The 20,400-nt window shown below is 52.0% G+C and overlaps 1 protein-coding gene across 4 annotated transcripts in view; it reads right to left on the minus strand.

The window, feature by feature from the left end:
• Positions 1-20,400, minus strand: part of LOC141950754 (ankyrin repeat and fibronectin type-III domain-containing protein 1-like) — a 261,302-nt gene that overhangs the window by 180,448 nt on the left and 60,454 nt on the right. For all 4 annotated transcript variants that reach the window (XM_074886019.1, XM_074886022.1, XM_074886018.1 and 1 more), the window contains one exon: positions 2,436-2,629. In XM_074886019.1, the coding sequence (XP_074742120.1) occupies positions 2,436-2,629 (194 nt within the window). The remainder of the gene's footprint in view (positions 1-2,435; positions 2,630-20,400) is intronic.

Here is a 20,400-nt window from a genome sequence, read left to right on the forward strand (position 1 = left end):
CAGATGAGGATGTCACATCTCATCCACACCACAGACAGCTTCTCCCACCTTGCCTGGCAGCTCCTCTGCTGGTGGCCCCCAGGGCAGCAGCAAGCCAGGGTGAGGTTTCTTCCCCACAGAGCAACAAACTCTCCCTGAAGATGAGTTTACCACCTCTCCCACAAACGGCCCCGCTCCTGCCAAAGTCTCACATCCCTGCGGGTGAGCCTCTTCCCGAGGTGGTTCCGGCCACGCGTCCCCTGCTGCAGCTGGCCGTGTGTGTCCCCCCATCAAACGGGGAGTGGTGGCACCTGCTCAAAGCAAATTCACAAGTTCTTTAAGGAAAGGATCTCCTCTCCCTCCTGACACCCTCCAGTCCAGCTCTCATTCATAAATACTTGTGGGAATCCTGCTTTCCTCATCAGCATACCAGGGCTTGTTAACCTCCTGCACCACCTGCTGCTCCACTCTTGTCCTGCTGTCCAGATGTCACACACTGCTAGCAGTGCAATCCCTTTTTTTTTCCCTCCATGATAGCATGCTGATAACTTTAATGAGTAGCTAATTAGCAGTTCCTAACTGAGTTTAAAGGAGCCAGGAAAAGTGCCTGGGAGGATCTGGACAGAGAACAACTCCTCATTCATTCATCCAAGGCTCTGGCTGTGGAGGAAGTCTTCCAACCTATGAGGGTTTTCATACACCTCCTCTTCTTGGCATCATATGTACCTTCCAGCCATGAATAAAGAAACAACCTAAACACTTGTTACGTGCAATCAGGGCTCTTCCTTACACCCGCTGTGCAGGGAGGGCTGTGCACAGGGTTTGCTCTAGGGTGGCTGTTCTGTGGCGTACCAGCACGTCTGCACTCACATGAGAGGAGGCGTTTGCAGCAGAAGGTGATGAGGTTTGCAGTGGGTCTGACTCACGCTGGGACTTCATCCCACAGTCCAACACCAGCCTCCCACTCCTTCCCTCCACCTCCAGCACAGCTCCCTGGAAGCACCAGCACACCAACCAGGGACCTGCCGGGTGCAGAAGGGTGCCCTGGGTGCTGTGCTCTTCACAGTGGATGCTCTCTCAGGCACAAGTCCTGCAAAGCCCTTTGTTTTGTGGCAGATCTCCACCATTTATTCAGGTCTGTCCTTGCAAATCATGATGCAGGAAATCCTGAGGGCTCACAGAACCTCAGAAGCCATCTTCAATTCCAAGCAATGGAGTTGCCTGCAATTCCCTACCCATTCATAAGTGTCCCAACCCCTCGTGTCCCCAGGAGCCAGCTACACAAGCGTTCCCACAGGACTTCCTCCCATACCAAGACCCGCTCTAACAATTTGATGGGCTGAAAAGAAAACCATGGGACCCACACAGAGTGAAGAGCAGTCGCTTGGGTACTGCAGCACACGCAGGAGTATCACTGAGAGGAGCACAGCAGGATGGGCTCAGCAACGTGCCAAGATCTGCTCTGTGCACAACTTTCAGGAGAATTAGTAGCACCAGGAAATGAAACGCAGCCTGCAAAGCATTAAAATTAATCTAGGGTTTGGACAGCTGCTCTGCTGGGTAGCTCACAGTGATCTGACTGCGAGCAGGTTAGATTTAAAAAAAAACAAAAATAAAAAAAAATCCAAGGGTGCTGTTTGAATGGAGCTGCTTTATAAGGATTTTACTTAGCGCTGGATTGCCAGCCCTGGCTCGCAGGCCTTATCTTTGTTTCAGTGCTAATAATCCTTTTCTTTCCCCATCATTTTTATGGTCCCAGTGTGATTCCACTGGCACCAAAAGCACTGAAACACTTTGGCCATCAACGGTTTTGCCAATAAACTTGTTCAGAGCAGCTGGCCCAAGCATATTAGTATTTCATCAGGATCAGCACAGGAGTAGAACATGATAAAAACCCTCAGCTGACCTGAAGGCACACTATCAGGCTGGGGAGCATTTGCTACAGCAAATCCCCACCCCAGGCCAGGACCAAGGGAAGAGCACAGCAGTGCTGCAGTCTGACACCACTCCCGATGGAGATCAGCAATGAGCGCCCTGAGGCCACTTCACACCACAGGAAAGAGGCACTTTGGCCTGTTGCAGAGGCCGAAGAGCCACTGAGGCAGCAGCTTGCCCCAGCACATGCAGCCAGGAGACACAGCTCACCCAGAGGCAGAGGACTTGGAGCATCATCTCCCTGCACTGGGCTTTCATGAGCCAACTCCGCTTTTTCATCAGTGGAATATGAAAGATGGGGAGGTTTATCTAACAGACTCGAAGAAAGGCTCAGAGAGGGGCAAAAAAACCCTAAACCTCATCAAGAAGGGCTGGTTTTGCAGAAGGATAAACTTCACGCAGACTGGAATTGCGTTTATTTTGTTATTTGTGCCCCTGGAGAAGCGGGAAAGATTTGCTAGGATTTTTCAGGCCCTCTGGCAGAAAGGGGTGGAAGCTCCCCCCAGTGCTGTGGCACTCACCGGTAGAAGGGACCGTGCAGCCTTTCTGGCAGTCAGAGGCCGAGTGCTTCTTGTAGGGCTTCTGCTCTGGCATCTCCTCCCTGTACGCCGTGGAGTCGAGGAGGGGAAGCCTGCTCAGGACCGGGGACTGCGGGATGCTGGGCAGCGTTCGGGACTTCCCCAGGAGCGGTCGCTGCAGCTTTCTGTCCAGAGACCTTGAGGGGAGAAAACACAGGGCATACCCCTTTCAGGAGGTGGGATGGCCTCTTCAGGCCAGGACACTTCTGTAACACATAACGCTGCCACTGGACTGAGAGCACACAGTCCTTCCCAACACCAAGCTGCACCCTTCGTTTGCAAAGCTGCTGCTATTTCAGTAAAGCCTTCTCCCTTTGCCAGTGTATTTTAATTAGAATCTGCATCTTGAGCTGTAAGCCACAATCAGCATAAACAGCACATGAAGCATTCTAGCACCCACCCCACCTCAAAACTCACAAATAATCAGAATTAAGCAAATAAAGAAACCAGAGGGTTCAAGACTGAAGTGATACAAATTGCCTTTAAGAGAGTAAAAACCCCACTTAGCACTGAGCATCATCTGAGACACCAGAATGCTTTTTGTGGTGGGAACCAGGTCACTCAAGGGTCCCAGGGACATGCGCTATAGGGAAGGTCACAGAATCACAGAACCATTCAGGTTGGAAAAGACCCTTGGGATCATCGAGTCCAACCCTCAGCCTGACTCTACAAAGTTCTCCCCTACACCACATCCCCCAACAGCTCATCTAAACGACCCTTAAACACATGCAGGGATGGTGACTCCACCAGTCACCAGGTCCAGACTATAGCAAGACAGACTCACGCAGCAGGCACTGTAGAGGTCACAAAGGTGTCATGAAACATGTAGAAACCCAAGTTCAAGGTCTATGTGGGGTCAAAACTCAACTGAGTCTGATGACAGGGCTTAAAAGCTGCAGGTGTGACCAAGACACACATCAGCACCACCACCTCCTCCAAAACCCCAGAGTATGCTGAGCCCTGTAGTGGGACATGGGAGCAGGCCCCCTTCTCTCCTGCTTCACCCCACAGCCTCTCTCAAGGGATGGTCCTCAGGTCCCCTCCTTGGGGATGACACTGGTCCAGGCCATGAGGCAAAGATCCCAGAAATGTGATAAAAAGGAAGAGATGCCCAGCACTGTCGTGGTGTGAGGAGAGGTGGAGGGATCACCCTGTGCCGAGGGCTATGGGCTGGGATCACCCCGAGGCTGTTCTCTGTTCCCCGCTGTCACAGAGCCCACACCCGCGCCCCGATGGGGCTCAGCAAAGGGCCTCTCCTCACACAAGGCTGTTCCTGAATCTCATACTGAATGGTATAAAACCTTCAAATTTCCATCCAAAATTCAATTCTTAGCTGGTTTATGCTCATTTGTTCTTGTGCCAATATTAACCTTTAGCTTAAATAATTATTCCCCCTCTCCAGTGTCTGCTCCCATGATTAATTTCCATTACACCGCAGTCACAGCCCCTTTCGGCCTGCATTTTTCTAGGCTGATTAAGGCAAGTTCTTTCAGCCTCCTCTCACAAAATGAGCCTTCATTCCCCATGGTCGTTTCCACACCCTTTGCTCGCCCTCCCTCCAGCTCGGACCCTGCACCCTCCACCCATCCCAGAGCATCTCGCAGAGCTGAGCTCCTGGTGCAGACGGCAGGGCCAGCACTCTGCCTCCCTGCATGCTAGAGCACTAAATTTTATCCTATTTCCACTAAGCCGGTCCTCAAGGTCACACAGAGAGAGTCTATCATGCAAAAGCTCCTGATCCTCAGCAGCAGCCTGTCACCGCTATGTTTATTATGACCGTTTTTCACTCCCTTTACAAATGTAACAGCAGCTCCCAACTGGTGCTGGCGTCTGATGTAATTCACAGGTGAGCAGCAACATAGGGGCCGGGGCAGAGCTACGCACTGTGCACCCATCTCCTGCGGGACGGTGATGCCCGATGGACATGGGCAGAACTCGGGTTCAGGGCAGGAGCCCCAGGTACCAGGCAGCCCCTGCGCTCACCGTCAGGGCCCCTTACCCAGACCCTAAAAGATGCGTCCATCAGAGCAAGGTTGGGGACCATGTTTTGACGTTTAGGTTCAGAAATTTATTAATTTCTGCATTAATTGCATTCGCCCTTGATTCCCGGATGATGCTGCTCTGCTCCACAGAGGACAGCTGCAGGGACAGCACTGCCCCAGCCCTGCAGAGGCATGCCGCAGCTGCACCAGACACACAGCACCATCCTGCCCACTCCAAGCCCCATGCTTCACTTGCCTTGACATGAAAACAAGCTATGCCAGGAGATACAAAGCCAGAATTAGCATCCTGAGTTGTTTCTATTTCAGTAAAGCTATGTACCTCTCATTGTAACACATTTCACTGGCACAAGACAACAGGGATGTAACTTAACATATCACCGTGCTGCATAAATGAGTCCTGAGCTCTGCCAGAGTTCAAAACATTCCTTTTTTCTTGCATGTACATCTCGGTGCTTTTAAACACACCTGCTTATAGCTCCCATCACCTGCAGAATGGCATTAGCATTTTAAGTGTCAACGTCCCTTTGTGCCTACAGTACCACTCACATGGATCACATGGGGGTAAAAAGGGAAGAATCCATACCCTTAGAGGAGCAATTGTTAAGTTGCATAGCTACAGACAACGATTTATATCAGAAAGAGCAAAGCAACTAGAAACCTGTTTAGATCTGAAATCTGAACTTGAATTCCCACGCACGCTCTGGCTCTGTGGATTTACCATCCCGTGCACAACTCCAGAGGCCTCAGCAGCAACTGTCAGCAGGGACCTGCTGCCACCAGGAAGTCACATTGCATCTACATATGCTTCCCAAGAAGGCTCCACAGCTAGCCGCTATCAAGGATGCCACATCCCATTAGTAAAGATCCCTGATGGAGTGTAAAGCTCAATTAGAAAAGCCATAATAGACCCTGGTACAGCCTATATTTAGCTGCTGTTCGGCATTTTGGTAGAAAGGAGAGTACATAATCAAGTCTTGACAAGGGTGGAAAAATCCTTCTGGCTCTGTGCAAGAGCTCAGGCAGGAGCCCGGCGACAGCTCCATCAGTCCCAGTCCGCAGCCAGATGGGGAAATGTGAGAACAGTCACCAGGGCTGGTCCCCTGCCACCAGCCCAGGGGAGAGCTGCAGGGCGCAAGCTGGTTGTGTCAGGCAGGGTGCAAGCCCGGCAGACTGCTCCAGCATCCCCCACCCCAGCCCCTGCCCGTGGCACCCAGGGGACAGGGGTGCTACTTCCCCAGGCTTTTATTGAAAGCAAACAGGATAACAAAAAAAAAAGCCACCGTGACAAAAAAAAGGTGAAAAAAAGAGGCAGAACACATCTCAAAAGCTGCACCCTGTGTCTGGTGCCTTCCCCATGGTGATGTCCTTACTGGATGGCTTCTCCATCACCCCAGGGAAAGAGAGGGGAAGGGCTGAGCAGAGATAAAGGGAAGGGAAGGATAGAGAAAAGGTTAATGCAAATTAAACCAGGGAAAGCCAGATCCTGCATCCCTCCTGCAAGCAACTGCACACACACACCCCAGCCTGTCCTCCCTGCTTATTTCGACATGGGAGAAGCTGCTCTCCAAAGGCCACTTCCCAGCCCAACCTAGAGAGGACAGAGTCTCCAGCTTACCCAGGGGAGGCATGGAAGAGTCACCACGCCAGGCAAAACCAGGACAGCAGAAATCCAGCAACACAACAGAGATAGCAAGCAGGAGGGAAAAAAATAACCCGAAACCCACTACTCCCACAATCCAAAAAGAACCCAAATAAACCTCACCGATTTACACAATTTCTCAGGGAACTGAGCAAGAAAACCTCCCTCACATCTCCTGGAAATGCCTGAGGATGGTGAACCTCCAGAGATGTCCCACTCCTGGGAAGAGGGAAGCCCTTGTCCTGCCACAGCACTCAGTCCCAGCAGCTCTCATACAAACCCAAATGTGCACTGTGCTAATCCATCTCCTCCCCAGCCTTCCCAGAGGCAGGCTGCTCACGGAAAATGGGAAGGAGAGCAGGAGGTTAAGCCAGGGAGCAAGGCTAAAGAGGGAGAGGGGCAGAGGAGCAGGGCACCAGATGCTCCGGACTTTGCTTGCCTGCTCCAAAGCTGTGGCTTAGCAACAGCCTAACACGCAAGGCCGTTTCCAAGCTCCAAGGGGAACAACGCATATCCCAAAGAGCTCACAGCCCCAAAACACAAATAAGGATTCAAAAAAAGAAGACTGAGAAGCCAAATGGCTGCTGCTCCTCCTGCAGGACCGCACAGCATTTCACAGGTAATTGTGGGTGGCCTCTCTACATCCCCAGTCAATTAGTTCACTAAATCTGCCGAGCAAAGGAAGCTTATAAAGCTGAAGGTTTGGGGAAAAACGGCTAAATGAGGTACTGAGATTAGCCCGGGACTGACGGAGGATGGCAGGGATAGGGGCCAGGAGAGCCTGGTTATTGCAAAGGGACACCACTCCCAGATCTTCCCAGCTGGCGGCTGCTCCTGCCTGTAACACGCTGCTCAGTCTGCTCCTCCAAGGAGGTGTAACTTAGCAACCTGACCTTATAAACTCGGCAAAGGTTTCAGCTGGATTCGGGAAAATGAGAGATGCTACAAGCCAGGAGGAGCAATTACCCACCACAACCCTCTCTTGGACTGGGGCAAGGGCAGATGCACCACTGCTTGGGGAAGAGGGTGAAGGCGGTGTGCCCCTCCTCTGCAGCCTGGACTGCACAGCCTCTTACCACAAGCAGTGGCTGCAAAATTGAAAAAAAGAAACAAAACACGCACATCCATTCCCTGAAACAGCTTGCAGAGACCCAACTGGGTGTAAGGTGACAGGTACAACGGGACAGCACATATCCTGAAGAGCTCACAGCCCCAAAAGGCAAACAAAGATTCGAAAATTCCTGGAGAAGCCAGGGCAGGACAAGGTTTCCCAGCAGTGGCTCAGCTCCATGGTGCAGGGTTCATCTTTTACTGTCATCCCCATAGTGCCTCACCCCACTTCCCATCCGTGTCCAGGGCAGAGGCAGAGCTGGAGCAGCTGGGAGCAGAGCCAGATCACGGCCACCCCACCAGCCCAGGCTGCGGGCCCGGGCCAGCCCAGCTCCCAGAGCCCGAAGCACGGCACGGCTGTGCCTCCGGCACCCCAGCAGTGCACGGCGCTCCCCGGGTGGGAGCTCCGCTGCGGGGAGGCTGTGTGCGATGGGGAAGAGGAGATTAGCAGCAATTTGTGTGATGCTCTCCTTCATTCCTGTCCAGACCGCAGCAGGAGACAAGACATCTACCTGCAGCTGGTTTCTGTAGGGGGCTTTGCAGGAAAAAGCAGCAGCAGGAGGAGAGGTGAAGCAGAGGAGGTTGCAAGTGCCTTAGAAGCCATTTCTGGGCAGAAGCACAAGGCAACAGTGGCAGCAGCCTCTGGGATGCAAGTCAGTGTGATCCAAAACCCAAAGCCGCGACAGGGCCCCACGGAGGGCAGAGAGTGAAGTTTAAGGGGATGGCACAGCAGTGGGGAAACCTAGAGGAGTCTGAGAGGAAGCGATACAACCAGGTGAAATACCAGTTGGCCTCAAAAACCAAAGCCCAAGGATTTAGGAAGAGCATAGCCTTCACAGGCCACCCATGCGTGTTCAAATCACCACGGCTTGCTCTGAAAACCTTATCAACTGTTAGCAAACCCGTGAGTCACTTGTACTTTTCCAATGACCCTGTGAATTGCAAAACCAGAGGAAATCACTGAGAAATCTTTCCTTCGCATTCAAAAAAACACCAAAACAGAAAATCTTTTCTCTCTGCCCGGTATACATATCTGAGTACAGCAGCAGCCCGAGACCCGCACCAGTTCTCATCTCACGGGCAGTGAGCGGTGACAATCCGCCACTTCCTTGCAGCGGGACCCCCGTCACACGCAGCCAGGAGAGAGAAGCAGCCGACACCACCGAGGGAGGCAACCCCCATTTTAGCAGAGAAGCCTGAGCATCACTGCATGGGACAGCCGAGCCCCGTGCACAGTCTCGCACAGTCTGCCCACCCTGCAGCTCCTGCCCATCACCTCCAAGGTTCTGCTGCCATGTCCTCCGCTGTTTCCCAGATCTTCCCTGGATCAGAAGTTCGGACAGTCCTAGTCCTGCACTGGGGACCACACAGCCACACTTGGTGGCTTTTTAACCATTTGGGACCAGAGAGGAGGCAGCAGCAATCCCTTCTGCTGCCTGCCCAGAGCACAGCTGGTATCCCCCGTGCAGGAGGAGTTCAGCCGTGTGACATCTTTCTCTTCCCAACTCAAGCCAAGCCTCTACAAAACTGTCTTCATGCTGTTAAAAGGTAACGGGCTGAAGAGTGGAGGATGATAGCTGAAAACAGAGCATCTTTTATCTGGCTGTGAAACAGTTTCAAAGCAAAACAAAAACCAAAACAGCATTCAGCTTGCAAGATCAGAGAAGGAAAAAAAAAACCCAAACCATGTGAAGTTATAAAAATACCTTCCCAAGCTCAGCTGTGAGCTCGTAAATACCATGATTTCCACCAGCTGGTTTGCAAAAGCTTTCTCTCCTGCCATCTCTCCAGCTTGAAGTGCATCTCTCCAGCAGGGGCCATCACCCAAGCACTGAACAAAACACCGCCTGGCATCAGAGGAATAATTGCTCCTGTCCTTGCAAAGCTGCATTTCAATTAGGATGGGTGAGACAGCCTTCAGGGGCCATTGGGGAGGTGCAGGAGAGGAGGTTGCACACCCCACGTGCCAGGAAACACAGGGAGAGCCTCAGCAAAACATTTCAGAAGAGCTACTTGGAGGAGAAGCATTCAGCACCCATTGCACCCTACGAGTGCAGCTGTGCCCTGAGACTCAGCCCTACTCCCCAGCACCCACCCTGCTGGGCCAGGGGCCAATTATCAAATTTCCCAGAAAAAGGCCAAAAGTCCTTCTTGTGGCAGCAGCTGCCTGAAGAGCCCTGAGCTCTGCAGTGTGCAACAGTCGCTGTCACACCCAGCCACTGCCCACACTACCGACAGCTTCTCACCCACCAGGCATTTTACTCAGTGCTAAAGACCTACCACTGCTCTGTCAGCACTCACCCCCCCGGCACCATCCCATCAGTCCAAGCTGGCCAGCAGGCAAACCCACCCCTGGCCAGCCAGCCTCACACACTGCTGCAGGGAAACAAGCTAAAAAACCAGTAACGTTTCAGATCAGCAGTTCTGAACCCAAGCACCGTGGCTGTGTTTGATAGCAACGCTCCCATTTCAACATCTACTTAAATGTAATTGTTAAAAAGGCAAAAGGAAATACTTTGGGGCCAGACACTGCCATTCATTTATTCGAAGTGTGTTGGTTTCTTTCTTAAAAGAACCTTTTTTTCCGGCTCTGTTGCAGACAGTGAACCAAATCCCCAGCCAGCGGGGAGCTCTCCCCAGTCCCCCCAGGGCTTTCCCCAGCTCAGGTGCACCCCACGGGTGCCCTTGTCAATAGTCACCCTGCCCCAACCGGACCCAGCGCACAGACACACTCTGTCCCTACGATGCCACAAGACTATCCCCTCCACGTCCCACAGCGGAGAGGAGTCCTGGGCACCCTCTTGCCCACCTGCTACGCTGACCTGCACACCATTAACAGGGGAGAAGCAGGCATCGGGCTAGCGGGAGGGCTCTGGCAGAGATGCCCAGCCCAGACCCACTGGAGTGGCGCCTCCTCAATACAAACAAAGTCCAAAGACAGAAACTCCCCAGGGCCAGGCAAAGAAGCAGAAACATTTATGGAGTGTGAACATTTATCCTGCTCACAGAGTTCTCTCTGATAACAGGGAAAGAGGGCAGATGAAGGTGAACGCATGAATCCCAGCACAACGGCGGAACAGGCGAGCATCCTCCCTGCAGGCAGCTCAAGAGCGTGACCTGCATCCTCAGGGACCAGTGTTGTGAACGCCCCAGGGTCCCCGTGCTCGTAGCCAGGCTCTGCCATCCAGACACCTGAGAAGCAGAGAGGATGGCCAAAGGCGCCTAGGATGCTCTGCAGGGAACACAAAAGGCTCACGGACCACTCTCCAGAAGAAAGAGGGCTGAGGCTGCACTCTCCACCTTATTAAGAAGGGTATTTTAGATGAATTAGGAAGCTCACCTAAAGATCTTGCACACTGAAAGTCAGCTCACAAGCATGATGCAGGGGACACACCAATGACTCAGAAATGTGGCCAGCCCCCGAGGCCGGCGGGGAACAGCAAAGTGTGTTTGGGACTGAGCTGCTGCATAGTGGGCATATTAAGTCAGGGGAAAGAAACTGGCCCAGAGAAGAGCAATGCAGACAATGATACAGTTCATTGCTTCAAATGACAAAGCTTGCAGTGCCACACCATCATTAACCGTATACTGATGCTTAAAGGTGGGGAAAGCAGAGATGAGAAGAGGTTATGTGACCTGTCAAAGGCTGGGACAGAGCAAAAACCTCCCACTTCCCAAGTTCACAAGATACTGGACCACAGATGTTGTGCCCTGGCCCCTGGCTTTTCTTTTGCAGCGATTACTCATCTCCTGTTTGCCCTTGAAAAATTTCAGAGACAAAAGCTAATGAAGCGCAAGTAACATGGAAGACAAGCATCCTGGCTCAAATTTTAAAAGGTTGGCTAACTTGCAAGATAAATACACAACTGCATCCTTTACATTTGCAAACACTTTTCGGGGACGATGCGAAGGGGGTCCTGTGTGACGCCCAGCACCGCAGCCAACTCCAGCACCCACCACCCTGCTCACCGACCCTGCACCAGCACAAAATCACTGAGGCAAGACCGGAGCCGCAGCGCTCATTCGCTGCTGCCCCCCCAGCACAGCCCCTCCCAGGGATGCCCATCGGCCGCACTGCCAAACTCCTGATCCCATTCCCAGTCTCATGACACAGGGCTGGTCTCCCCTGTTGCCTCAAAATCCGAGTCACATGCTGAAGAAGACAAAAAGCTGCTGAGATCATCTTGGAAAGGACACTGCTGCTCCTGACAAACACAGGGGAGTGAACTCTACGTGCTGCAGCACAGAAAGCATTAAGACACTTGAGACCTTTGTCGGGACTGCTTGGATTGTTTTAAATTTTTGCAGCGTGACCAAGTTTTCCAGCACTTGAAGCTAACAATGGCAAAGCTGACCTATCTGACTACTAACCCCTAGCAAAAAGAATTATTTCATATGTTTTGGTCAAAAAACATATTTATAATCATACGCTTGGACAGCATATTGTTTTAAATCCCCCAGGGCACCACCTTTCATCCAGAGTCTTAGGCTGGTTTTCATTTTCCTCTGAAGCATCAGAACATCAGTAGCACAAGAGGCAGGTCACCACCATGGTCAAATGGACAACAAGTCCATTCAACAAGATGGTTTTATGCTCCCAACATGTCACAGTAACATCCCTAAAAAAATGGCTTTCAATGAAAGAGTAAAGGATGCCACAAGGAGCGAGGAGCAGAGCTTTCAGCAAGGGCAGGAACCCCCACAGCAGCTGCTCACGGCAGGCACTCGCCTCTGCCCTCCCAGCCTTGAGGGGTGGTTAATGGGTTTTATCTGTCTTGCGAGGGAAAGAGTGAAGAGCAAACAGTCCCAAAATACCAGAAAAGCAGCCAAAAAGAAGCAGGGTGCTGATCAGCTGCAAGGCTCAGAAGAGCAGCCCTGGCTGCGGGAGCAGGGAGGCCAGGCGGGAGTGCTCAGGCACAGGTCTCCTTCGAGGCAGGCTCTGGTCTGGGTCCCCGCCAGCCCCGCGGCCACAGAGGGCAAGAAGCTGCCCCGCAGGGCTGGGCTGCAGGCCCGCCGCATGGGATGCAGCGGAGAGAAGCCCAGAATCAGCCTGTTTCTAAGCAAGAGCCAGGGCGCAGCTTTAGCTGCCAGGCTGTCTGTGAGCAATTTCAGCTCAGCACCTGCAGAGGAAGGCAGAGACGGGTTCTGCCAGGGGAAGCACATACCTGCCGCTGCCCCTTGGGAGAAAAAACAGCCCCTAAAATCCTCAGTTTGAATAAGCTCCCTCTCTCCCTACCTCCCTCTGGAAAAGACGAACATTAAAAGCCAGCACAGCTGCTTGCTTCAGGGCCTCCCAACACACACGCACCAGGGGGATGAACCAACACACATCTGCCGAAACCCACTTCTCCAGGGCCTCTGCAGCCCCGCAGCCCAGCACCGGGGCTCCGCTCGCCTTTGCCCCCCTGCACGACCACTTGTACCTAATCAAACAGCACCACGAGGGGTTAATAGCACCACGAGTGTGAATTGCTCTTATGCTTCCCTCACAGGATGCATTTTCTCCATGCGTTCAGATAATATTCTCCTACCGGCTGCCAGGTGGTTTGTGCAGGAGCAGGCTGCAGCCGCCCGCACCAGAGATGGCAGGAAGATGAAATCCCAAGCAGTCCAGCCCAGCCAGCAACAGACTGGGAATTTCCTCAGCAGCAAGCCTCCCCAAGATAAAAACGGCCTCAGTTCCTCATGAATATAAATGTAATATAGTTTTTATGCCTTTGGAATGTCATCAAGGTGGTAGGAATAAATAACCCCTGAGTTTCTATTGCTCTAAGTGGCAACCCCTTGCAACCCCGGGGTGCCAGCTGTGGGTATATCTCTGGAGATTTCTATAACATGCACCAGGACGTACTTCCATTATCTAAATTTTAGCTATCTGGTCTTTGAAGCAACAAAAAAAAAATGCGCTGAAGCTTTCCAGTTTTTCACAAACATGGATTTGCGGCAAAAAAGATGTAACAGAGGTGGTCACCTGAATTCTGTGCACAAGGCAGGCAGCAGCAGGCCTGGAGCAGCCGGTTGGCACAAACCAGTGGCTTCCAAGCACCAAACACCTGTGGAAGCACATGGGTGCTCAGGCAGCGGTGCCCGTACCCAAGGGGCCACCTCAGCTCGGGAGTGAGGGTCCGGGCTCTGCTCTGCTGCCCCCACACCAAAGTGGCTGCTATAGCCAGCTAACCAGAAGGAGCTGTTTATTCCCACCTGCCTTCTTTCCCACCAAAAAAATGAAAACTAAAAATATTTTGCATAAATTTGTATAATTGCCAACTATTCCTACAGGAGAAAACACAGAAGTGTGTTCCCTACTTTTTAATTATTAAAGAAAGTATTCTGGTGTTCCCATTTGAAATATTCTAAAAAGAAGTCTCCTTTTTTTCATTCCTCTTTGAAATGTTTCTGCCCGGGTTCAGAAAAAGTCTTCTTTTCTCAACCCGTCCCTCCTCCCCTTCCTCTCCAACTCCTCAGGAACCCTGTCTCAGCCCACCTCCGGCAGGAGAGCATCAGCTGGATGCTCTCTCAGGAGCAGCCCTCTCCTCCTGGGCTAGCTGTTCCCCCAGCAAGGGGTTTGAAGGAGAGAACACACTCAAACCTCTCCACAGGAGGGTGCCAGGCTGGGCACATCGCTGCTCTGTCTCCAATTTCCCACCCTCATGTGGAGGCCAGGTCAGGGCTGGTCACTTTTAGGAGGTCCTTCAGCATCCAAGGACAGGCGGCTGTTGGCAGGACAGGTCCTCCCCTGCTCAGCCTCCCGCCCCAGGGTGCTGAGCATGCCAGCAGGGCGATGGACAGATGATACTCTGTGCTCAGACCCCTCCAGATCACAATAGCACCTCCTCCTGGCTCCCCAGGACTCTGCTCACTGCCCCTGCGGGCATTCACCGGCTCCCACACCACCATCCTCATGGGCTCCCCACAGGACATTCAGCTCAACATCTCCTTGAGGCACACGAGGGCACAAAGCCCCTTCCCTTCACCGCCCAAGGCAAGCGATGTCAATGCAGCTAGGTATCTTGATGGCTGTTAGCAGGGCAGCCAACATCACCACAGCTCCCTTGTGCCCGGCAGGGCCCCCCTCAAAACCCACTCCCAGCTGGAGAGCTGCATTTGCTCCACGAGCAGAGCAAGAAAAGCCCCCTGTGCCACACCAGCCAGGCGCTGGGCTGCCTGGCATCCCCACACACCCTGGGGCTGCCCTGCAGAAGCAGAAGCAGGCTGAGAAGGGCAAACAGGGACAACCTCCATTCAGAAATCTTCCCCTTGCCAGCCACCGCTTTTATTAGAAGCTGTTAAAATTCACATCCGCTGTCTGAAATCACTTCCTTCCCCTTCTCCGTGCACAAGTCCCGGTGTGTATTGCTGGTGCTTCTGTTTCCTACCTGCACACCCACCCAGCTGTGACTCAGTGCCAAAACAGTGGGTGAATTAGGAATCAAACAGTCTTTCTAACAACCGTGACTCACAGGACAAGGCTTTCTGCTGAAGAAGTCTTCCGCAGTCATGCTACATGTGTAATTCCCCTTAATACCAGTATAACTTCCCCTTCTTCCTGTTACTCCATCCAACTACCTACTACGGTTTTTTCTGCCTAATCCAGGTGAAGATTAGCTTCAGCTTGTACAGAAAATAATCAGTTCTCAACCTCATCTCCCATCCCAAAGATTAGCTTTAAAAGGAGACCAGGAGCTAGGCATCAAGGAAGAACATCAGGTGCAAACCACATCACTTGGCTTTAGATACAGCATGTCCCCAAAACCCAGAAAGATGACACTGAGAGCTCAGACATGCTTTTCCAGCCTGTCAGATCCATAAAGTTTGATTTTCTCAGCCAGCTCCCAGGCCCACACACGCATGCACTTTCATGGAGAGATATTAAACATACCTCTACCTACAGCCATGAGAGCAGGTTTTTGAGGAGCACCAAGAGGCAGAGAGGACCAGAGAAGCAAGGCATGCCTGGCTCTGTCCACATCGCTTCCCCCTGCAAACCTGCTGGTGCCCAGCACCACGACAGTGCAAGAGAGGATGGAGCCAGCAGCCCACTCTGAGACCAGGGGTGCTGCAGAGCAGTGGCCAGGTTACTGGGTGCTGGAACTGGAACTGTCCCCCAGTGCACGGAAACCTCCGTGGAGAACCAGGGTGTGTCAGGTTCTGGCAGAGAGGCCTCTTGCAAGGACAGGTTCGATGGGGAGAGAGATTTCTTCTCCATGCTGCTCCCCAAGCCTCTTCCTGATAGACCACAGCCACAGTGATGCAAACAACAGGGGAGAGCAAAGCTAAAAAGCCTCTCTAGGCACATGCAAAGCCCAGGCAGCTCAATCAAGCAACAAAACCTAAATGTCATTTCCTCCTGTGGCACTGCCACTCTGCTCACAAAACAGAACCGTTTACGTCTGACAGCTTGTCATCTTTGTGAGACACTGGGGATGCAGCACTCACACAGCCTGGGGAAAAGCTGACGCAGAGGAGAGAGGAGGAACACTCGGTCCTTCACCTCACTGCACACCACCAGCACGGCGGGTGAAGGAGGTAGTTGGGAAGAGCTGAACGGCACCAGTTACCCCAACAGCCACAGCCACACAGCACTGCAATGCCAGACCAGGAGGGAAAGAGCAGCGGCAGCACCCGTGATTTCAAACAAGCCTCACCCAAAAGCACACAAGCTGCCCCGGAGGACAGCCAGCCATCCAGCTGTGCAATCCAAGAGCATCCTGCAACCCACCGCCGAGCTCCCCGACCCAGCATCTCTCCATCTGAAAGAGGCTGAAGTTTTCAGCTCCAGCTCCTAAAGCTCTTTCTCACATTCTTGCACAGCCACACCAACACCAGTAAAGTCGTAAAGATGCTGGGTGTCTGCTGCCTGTTACAGTTAACAGGATTAATGAGCACTTGGCACTTCTGCAAAGCAGGCTACGGCCTGAGTCACTAACACTGGAGTTAGGACTGTATTTCCAGCTCAGCCTTGTTAGGCACTAGCACAGGGCACTTCCACACAGTAGCGATGGACTTTTTTTTTTTTTTTTTTTTTTTTTTTAAATAAGTTACAATGATCTGTTGCAGCAAAAATGCAAATCCATGCACCCACACACATTTTCCTGCTGGCCTCTCAGCAGGCAAGGAAGGTGTCAGCGCTGGGAAGTTTGAAATACAAGTGCCATAAACACCTTATTGACTAATTTCAGGCAGAAACTTCTCACTCAACCCAAAACACTTACAAGTTCTTTATTTGTTTTCTCTTTTAAAATGCAGGTATCTTTCCATATTGACGTGTCATTTGGAAGCAGAAAGGTTTTGTTCAAAACATGTCAAAGCAGGAAAACTCAGTCAAACTATCAGCCATGTATGAGAGATCCCTCACTGCCCCTCAGATGCCCCTTTGGGGGCAAGTTTTACCGTGTGTTAAAAGTGTCTCACCCAGCTCAAGCTGCAGGATACAGTACTTAAGAAAAATGGTCCATGCACATTTGCAAGACTAAATGTTGCAGGTGGGTGCACAAGACACCCCGAGCATTCAGTGAGGCTAACAGATGGATGGAGGCTGCCCTGGAGCTCCAGGTACCGCCCCACCACTCCGTGCACCCTGACTGGCTTCTTGCTCCATCCTACTGGCTCTCAACTCCTACAGGTGTTTAGAACAGCCAGCATCAACTAAAAACCCCCAGATCGGGACTTGGAAGGAATGGGCCAAGTCACCAGCACCGTGTCTGATGTGATACTGGGCAACTCAGTGCCACTGTGACACACCCCGGGACAATGCACAAAGTAGTCACACTCCGGCAATGGGGAGTCTTGGCAAGGCTGCGCCATAAGCCAGAGGTGGAAGACTTGCTGCCATTTTTATGCCTCATGCTGTGTTCAGCCAGCACAGGATTTGTTCCTTCAGTGCAGTTTTCCAGCCCCAAAACTTGCCAGTTCCTCCTCTTCCCCATCACGACCGTGTGCTTGAACACAGACGTGCTGCCAGAGCTGAAGAGATATTTTTAAACACCCAAAAACAACTAAGCACAATCCTGCCAGGAAAACATTGCCCACTACCCCTCCCCACTCACCCATCTCAAAGCCCATCAAACTACACAGCAAGGAACATGCATGAGGATATCAGTGTAGAAAATACCCCCAAAGGAAGAGAAGTAACAGCTCCCGTTGTGAAGAGCAGCTCCTTGGTCCAGCTCCCCACAAGACCTGGGACCTCCGAGAGCAGCAGGGATGCCTGGACCCACCTCTGCTCCCCCTGAGAGTGCAAAGGTGGAGCATCACTTTGAGCAACATTCTTTCAGCTGGAGATTATCTAATGACATGGGCAAAACAGGCCAGGCAAGTTGGAATTTTTATGTAATTTAATTCTTACATAATTTAATTCATTGCTAATTAACACCAACTTCAAACACTAATTCAGATATTGAGAAAAAAGGCACAGAAACCCTAAAGCAAACACCCTGCCTGTCCACTCCCCAGTTCAGCACAAGCCAACCACCTCTCCTCCCCGTTTCCCAAGCTTAGCTTCCCTGGTTTTTGCTGCAGGTCGCCCTACTGCCTCCCCCAAGACAGGGAAAAACTCCTCTCCTGGAGCCCACTGAGGCCATAGGCTCTTCACCCCCCAGGTTTTTAGGGGCCTTCAGTTCTGCTGCCTGCAAGGCCAAAGGTCTCCCCCAGGAGAAGGACGCGAGATCCAAAACCAGGCACAAATCTCTCCTTCCTCTTCCCCCATCCTGAAGATCTCCTTTTCCATAACTAGGCAGTGATCTCCCGATGAGCACATCAGAGCCCCTCTGCGGGTACTGTACGCAGCTCTGGGGACCGTGGAGGAGGGGAGAAGTGCATCAGCATCCTGAAGCCAGGTGAGCAGATCTATCCCAAAACAGTACTGGGCCAAGACAACAAGCCAGTAAATCAAACAGCCTCTGAGTTCCAGTCTAGAGGACACAATGCCTCCCAAAAGCCACCCCTGGACATCATTTGGGATTTTTAGTGAAGTGCCATTTGCTACTGCTGTAGGGTCATGGCTCCTGCGAAAACACTAGTGTTCTTGGAGGGTTTCTGCTTGCCAGCATTGCATTCAGGCTGAGACCAACTCCAAGAGTCTCCTTGAGAAATTCTCCAAAAACCGTTAACTCTGTCAGGTGACACCAGACCCGCATCCTCCCAGAATCGCTGCAAGCGCCCAGGATCTCAGCCCAGGGCTCTGCCAGGCTAGCTCGCTGCTAGGCAGCCTTGGCTGAAACCAGCAGCTTGGAAAGGTGCCAGCCTGCTTCCGAAAACTTCAACTCGTCCTGGAGCCTCCCCCAGCACACTCACAGCAGAGCAAGGATGTTTTCTCAGCCCGGTAATGAGACAATAGCCTTCCTCAATTTTCTGATCCACTTTCAAAAGCTGCAGGAACTCAAAATGAGTTGTCCAGACCTTTCAGTTTAGAAATAGCTCACTAAATAGACAAGTTATTTTGTATAACCTGTCTTTTCCTTTCATTACTCCTCCATGCCAAAAGTGGATCCTCTGTACCCTTCCCGCCAACATGCAGAGAGCTGGGCACGAGCATCTTGAGGCTAGCACTGTAAGATAATACAAAGAACAACCTTCCAAACCTCAGAGGGCACCCCCGGCTGCTCCTGTCTTTTGCCCACAGGCACCTGCATCCAGTGCTGCAGCCTCTGAGCTGCACAGAAATCAACCCCTGTGATGATCCAGGCCTTCATCCTGCACAAAGCGGTACAGCTCCAAAGCCAGTCAAGTTTAGCGTTTGGTTCATCCATCAATGCTTCTATTAGACTGAAAAAAAGTTACTGCAAATAAATCACTTATGCACTTTCCTGAGATCGGCTCTGGCTGGTATGTTTACGCTCAGTCACTACACCAGTACAAGCTGCATGCTGGGGACACTCTGATCCCCAGCTTGCCATGCCTGGAGCCTCTCAACCCCGGAGATCTGACTATCCAACTGATTTAAAAACATGAAGCAACGATGCCAGAGCACCACAGCAGAGCATCTGTCCTGCTGAGCACAGCTGGCAAGTCGCAGGTTGGAAAAACCTCCAGCTGACGTAACAGCAAAGGTGTAAATCATGACATAGCTCTGTGCCACAGGTCACAGCAGAGCGGAGGGCACGGGGGGTGTCGGAGGCTGAAGAGCTCCTGCAAGCAGCACATTTGCCCAATAGCACCTGAACATGGGGAGAGCCGACGCTATTGCCGGGCTCCTCTTCTGCATACAAGTTTGAGCTCACAAATTCTCAAATCCAGCAGACTTACTCAACCCACCTTATATGCATTGCTTTACGTGGAGGTGTAGTTTAAAAATGCAGGCATATTACTTAAGAGCATAACTACACACCTGCTAATATCTGTTAGGTCCTATGAGAATGCATGGGGCCGCTATATTTACAATTTAATAACACCAGTTGGTGCATCCTCTTTACTGAGGACCTGCCTACATTTGTTTGCTGTGGTCCCAGGGGTCTACCCGGCTTCGGCAAGAGCGGTGGGAGCCTAGTTGCCCTGAGCCAAGCAGAGGCCAGGGCAGGGCTCTGGTGGGCTCTGTCAGACATCACGCTGCTGAGCCTGGGATGCAGCATCTCCAGTACCTCCATGCACTGGGAAACGTGCGGTCTGAACATCTTATTTCCTTGTTTCATTTGCCCACATTAGCACAAAGATATGAAATAAAACCAGAAAGTTGCTCAACAGAGCTAGAAAAAGCACCATCTAGAGTAAGGACAGGGACAGACATGGCAGCAGCTGCCTTTCGTTTGCTTTCAGATCCCAGCCATGAAGCATTTGGCTTTCTGGATGCCAGCAGCCAGTTCAGCTTGGGTTGGGGGTGTCAACTGGGGCTTCTCAATGTACAGACACTGGGGGGAAAAAAACCAGCCAAAATCTCAAGTAGTCTGGGTGAAAAGTGACACTGATTTCAAAGGCATCCCATACTTCAATCAACACTTACTTTTACTTCTGTAATCAACCGCGTGCGATCAAGGGAACGGGCTCAGTATCTGCAGGTGTGCTTGCGTCCTGTCGCTGGGGGAGTCGGGGGCACCAGGAACACTGTCTCCATGCTCAGAGCCAGCCCAGAGAGGCTGCCCTGGAGCAGCTGCATGGCACGGGGGACAAAACACACTAAGGAGCAGGGAGAGCACAGCTCCCTGCATCTCGGGCTTGGGCACAC

Source organism: Strix uralensis, chromosome 16 (genome assembly GCF_047716275.1).
Source record: "Strix uralensis isolate ZFMK-TIS-50842 chromosome 16, bStrUra1, whole genome shotgun sequence".
Classification (NCBI taxonomy): Eukaryota; Metazoa; Chordata; class Aves; order Strigiformes; family Strigidae; genus Strix; species Strix uralensis.